Source organism: Anopheles aquasalis, chromosome 2, assembly GCF_943734665.1.
Source record: "Anopheles aquasalis chromosome 2, idAnoAquaMG_Q_19, whole genome shotgun sequence".
Taxonomy (NCBI): Eukaryota; Metazoa; Arthropoda; class Insecta; order Diptera; family Culicidae; genus Anopheles; species Anopheles aquasalis.
The window spans coordinates 2,232,501-2,237,500 of NC_064877.1; the positions used below are offsets into that span (position 1 = coordinate 2,232,501).

The 5,000-nt window shown below is 48.6% G+C and overlaps 2 protein-coding genes across 6 annotated transcripts in view; one reads left to right on the top strand and one right to left on the bottom strand.

Moving 5' to 3' along the window:
* The window catches only part of LOC126572069 (myogenesis-regulating glycosidase), a 10,276-nt gene extending 7,225 nt beyond the window's left edge, over positions 1–3,051 (top strand). For all 5 annotated transcript variants that reach the window (XM_050231098.1, XM_050231096.1, XM_050231097.1 and 2 more), the window contains 3 exons: positions 539–634; positions 711–2,574; positions 2,644–3,051. In XM_050231098.1, the coding sequence (XP_050087055.1) occupies positions 539–634; positions 711–2,574; positions 2,644–2,780 (2,097 nt within the window). In that variant the 3' untranslated portion in view covers positions 2,781–3,051. The remainder of the gene's footprint in view (positions 1–538; positions 635–710; positions 2,575–2,643) is intronic.
* Positions 2,890–5,000, bottom strand: part of LOC126572100 (A disintegrin and metalloproteinase with thrombospondin motifs 7) — a 16,386-nt gene continuing 14,275 nt past the window's right edge. Inside the window, exons 10-13 of the mRNA XM_050231150.1 lie at positions 4,483–5,000; positions 4,030–4,411; positions 3,849–3,966; positions 2,890–3,776 (exon numbers count right to left, since the gene is read on the bottom strand). The exon at positions 4,483–5,000 is cut by the window's right edge and continues 192 nt beyond it. Coding sequence (XP_050087107.1) covers positions 3,189–3,776; positions 3,849–3,966; positions 4,030–4,411; positions 4,483–5,000 — 1,606 coding nt within the window. The 3' untranslated portion in view covers positions 2,890–3,188. The remainder of the gene's footprint in view (positions 3,777–3,848; positions 3,967–4,029; positions 4,412–4,482) is intronic.

The following is a 5,000-nucleotide window of genomic DNA, read 5'->3' on the forward strand; positions in this document are numbered from 1 at the left end:
GATGGATACATTTGAATGTCCGGTCAATTTTCAGCAAAATGAACCACTTGAACAGCCATTAAATCGTGAAGAAAAGTATCTGTCTGTTAATTGAATAGGAACAAACAAGCAATGTCTCAATCGAAATTTTGGTCAGGGCTAAGGCAGGTAATAAGCGCATATCAAATATCGTATCAGAATATCAACTGCCTGACGTCATCGGTTATGATAACGTTTGCAAATCCGTTTGCATCGGACCAATGTTGACAAAGCGTGTGTTGAATCCGTGGATTATCATCGAATCCGAGGCGCTGGCTTAATTGCATATCGTCTCGGCACTTGAATGGATTGTGATTATCGTAGTTTGGTAGGAGGAGAAGGTACCGGGGCTACTGGCCGGTAATTAGTAAAGCCCAAACAAGCCTTTGTGTATGTTCTAGCTAAGTTCTTTATCTTACAGCAAAACAGATAACAAGCAGCTTACTGTGGATAGTGTCGTGCCACGATGATTATCATACCGTTTTTCTTTCTTTTTTCTTCCTCCTTTTGCTTTGAACAGAATGTGCCCGCTATAATCCGTAAGAAAAAGCGTGAAACTAAAGACTACAAGTTGCGTGCCTTTGTGGGATTTCTGTTTCTTGTGATCGTTTTTCTGGTAAGCATGCGTACGATCCTAGCAACAATCATGGAAAGTATCACTAATCGATTCGATTTCGAACACATTGCAATAGGTCGGTTATGCATACGTTATGTACAACCAAAAGCTGCTGTCGCGATCATACTTTGAGAGCATCAAGTTCCACAAGAAAACGCGCAACTTTCGGCTGCTGGACGGGAAAGGAGCGGATCTTCTAACGGGAGTACTGGGAAACACGCTACCGATCGAGCAACCCTACAACTGTTTGCCACACGATCTAAAGGATGATGGAAGCGTTTGCTACGAGTGGAACTCCAAGGCTCGCTTGTACATGAACCAAGTGAAATCACCCAGTCCCGATATCAAGTGTTATTCCTTTCAATGGGAATCATTATTGGATGGCCTTTTTCCTATCGATTGTTTCGATGTTGGCGGTGACCGTGGTTTCTGGTACGGTGGAGGCATTACCAAGGGAAATGACTACATTTTAGGGAATGCAACGTTTCCGAACAGTCCCTTCGTAACCGGTGACACGAACATGCACCAGTGGGGTAATGCCGTGAAGCGTTACTTTTTAAACTCGAAAGGTGTTGCAATTCAGGTGGACGAGAGGACACCACTGTATGTAAGCGTAAACTCGGAAGCATTGAACAAACTATGTCTGCAAGGTAGAAACGATCAGTTTGCTTTCGTCAACAAGCAGTCCCCCTATCCACAGTTGAAGTATACCATCTGCAGCGGGCCGGACATGAAATCGCTGCATAATGGTTTGATGCAGAAGAGTCTGTGGGATGGGTTGACGGAAAAGGATAACGATGTGATCAAATCGTTACTGCGGGAACCAGTATGGCAGATACCGGCATCGAAACAGGAACACCTTACAGAAACGGCGATCTACAACTACACGGAGAGCATCATTGCCCTGGGATACCTTCGCCTGGGGCACATTCTCGTAAATGAGTTTTGGCAGAAGACTATCGGCGACTTCCGGCTCGATGCGGAACGGTTTGCGACGCTCGATGAGACGGTGAACATTTTGCATCGACGCGGTTTCCGTGTTTCCCTCACGATCCAACCGTTCATCAGTACGGAAAGTAGCAATTTCCGTGAGGCGGTGGCCGGTAAACTGTTGATCTATGAGCGTGAATCCGAGCGCAGCATCCCGGCACTGACGCGGTACAAGAGCACGACAAGTGCGGGAGTGCTTGACGTCACGAACAACGCATCTATACCGTGGTTAGCGGAGAAGTTGAAAAGAATTTCCGAATCGGTGGAAATCGATTCGTACTTTCTTGACTTTGGAACGGCATTTAACATTCCCCGGTACTACCAGTGCGCCCATACGCTCGTCAATCCGGATGAGTTCAAAAACTACTTCATGGAACGATTCGAAGGCACGCTGAGCATTTTTGGTGTATCGAGTGCAGTGACTGTCCCGCGGCCACCGGCCTTCCTGAGCCTTCCGCCCGTGAACAGCTCCTGGAGTGGCCTGCAAACCATAATTCCAACAATGCTTTCATACGGCATCATCGGTTTTCCCTTCCTTATGCCCGGTCCGGTAGGTGGCGACTTTGTGCTTCCGACACAGCAACTGAAGAAAATGTATTCATTCTACGAGTTTGAGCTGCCACCACTGCCTGATAAGGAACTGTACGTACGATGGTTACAGTTGGCCACCTTTCTACCGGTGCTTCGCTTTACGTATCTTCCATCGGAGTATCGCGATGAATCGGTAACGGCAATCGCGAAGGAACTGGCCAACATACGGCAGGCGACGGTGGTACCAATGCTGGAACGCTACGCGAGCGTAGCCATGGATGATGGATTGCCCATCATTAGACCACTGTGGATGTTGGATTCGACGGACGTTAACTGTTTTTCCATTAGTGACGAATTTTCCATCGGCGACGGTATGATCGTTGCACCGGTGCTTACGAAAGGGGAAACGGTGCGTGAAGGTAAGTGCGCTGATGCCACCACGAACTGACTGACTTTGAAATTAATGCTTTCCCATTTCTTTCTTCTAGTGTATCTACCGCAGGGCGTGTGGAAGGATGGAATTGATGAGTCACTGCGGAAGGGAAGTCGTTGGATACACAATTACCACGTGCCTCAAAATAAGGTGGCCTTTTTCATAAAAATGCCCGATAACACTCGCTTCTAGGCCACAGGGGAAGCGATGATGGTTTGGTTAGTCGTTAAAGATTGTTGTTGTGCAATGGGCCCGTCGTGGGTCAGCTATGCCATACTCCTCGGCCTCTAGCGCAAGGAAGTAAAAAGGAAAAGTATTTATTTTATTAAATAATGTTTAATACATCCAAAACACATACACACGCACACACGTACACACTCCATGGATAATAAACCGCCACTGATACCGCTCCGTACGCTCATTCTCGTTGGCTCGTTCGGTTTCGTGGTTTTGTTTTTTTGTTTGTTTGTTTGTACTGATAATTTAATCTCGAAGCACCGGGCTCCGATACGCAAATGTAACAAGATGAAGCAGTACAATGAATGTTAATATAACATATGCCTTACTTCGGACGCTGTGATGCTCCGCCGGATCGTAGCCTCAGATGATGTTGCTGACCTCGTAGTCAGCCAGTGTTGAGGGTGAGGGAAGCTCTGGAAGCAAAGTGGTGGTGCTCTGGTCGGGTCCAACGGTACTCGCCGATTCGGTCACATGGACACTTTTGCTGTCCTGACAGACTGGCAACCCGCTCCCACACGGTTCATGGTCTGGTGGGCGCGGTTTATTGTCGCAGTACATATCGGGCCGTGCATTCGAATTACTATCGACGCAGAGGATCGATCTTCGACGCGCAGGACCGGGCTCACCGGATCGGGTACAGGTCATTGGACATAGCTGCCATGGTCCAACCCACCAGTTGAACGGACACGGATCATCGTTACAATCGCGCACAATCCGTTCGTGCCGCTTGCCGTACGCATGCCGAACGCATAGTTCCTCGTTCACAGGACCTTTGCCTCGGTGGAAGCAAACCGATTCACGGCTCTGCTGTCCACCACCGCAGGTCGCGGAACAAACGGACCATTCCGTCAACTTCCAGTAGTAGATCGATTGATTGTGGGCGTTGTTCGATGGAAGCGTATACTCGAATCGTATTCCTGCGTGGTTGTGTTTCTTTTTGATAACGACCTGTGGAATTGCACAGCACAAAGGATGGATTAAGGAGGTGGTTTTCATGAAACCTCACCGATATACACTTACAAAGATGTTAATATCCTCCATTATGGGTCCCGGTATTTTCAGGCGTTCTTGCTCATTCTCGCGCTCGTAAAGACACAAACTGCTAGCCACTTCGTACTCGCCAGGAAGTTGAATGAACCTAAAGGAAGCAGAAGCTGTGATAAACCGAAATGTCGATGGAAGTGGCAAGTAAATATCTTACTGGTTGCAGTTCAGGTAACATTCACTGCTCGTAGCCTTGCTGACACCGATAAAGTTTTTGGAGGGTGCTATTTCCTCAATCCGCACGTTTCTCGCTCCTAACGGAATCATCAGTACATCCTGCACGCCATCGGTGGTGTTTAGTTTTTTGGCGATTTCTCCCTTCTTTACGTAGCATGTGTCTCCAGCTCCGCCACAAATGCCACATCGATCTTCGGTCGTGTTGGAATCGACGACCCAATCACACCCGACTCGGCGACAGATGCCACCGATGCACATATCGTTCGTACCGAGATTACAGAGCGTTCCATCAGCGGCAGTATCTCCGAAAGGCACAATCATTGTGTCCTCTGCGTTGCTACAGTAAAGCTCACACGGTTCATCTAAGGAGAGAAAACAGTACATCAATCGATCAGGCATGAGGCACTTTTATGCTATGGATTTGATTGCTTACTTTTATCGAAATACGGTAACCAGGTGTACTGTTCGCCCTTGATCGTGTCATTATCATGCGAAGAACATTGTTGAGCCCGGAAGCTTGGACTACCGATGGGGCACGGCTGCAAGTGGCACGTTTTGTACCGTGCCCGTTCCCCAATGCAGAACGTTCCACCGTGAGCAGGAGAAGGATGATCACATTCACGGGTTTGCTTGGCAATTCCGAAACCACAGGTTCGGGAGCATTCACTCCACGGACTCCAGTCACCCCAGCCACCATCCACCGGAGCGGGAAGTTCTTCGACATCGACGCACTTTTGGTTCTGGCACCACATCCGACGACCACAGTTCGTACCGGGAGCGGCCGGTCTCAGCATCGTAGTGCAAACCTCATCCACCAGACACCACAGCTGTGTACAAATTTCGCCCAGCTTGGAGCATACGGTCATTTCCTCGTCGGTAGAGTTGAACTGCAGCCGGCACTGGAGGTCCGCATTGTACATTGCTCCCGGGGGAAGCTCGGGATACTCGTAC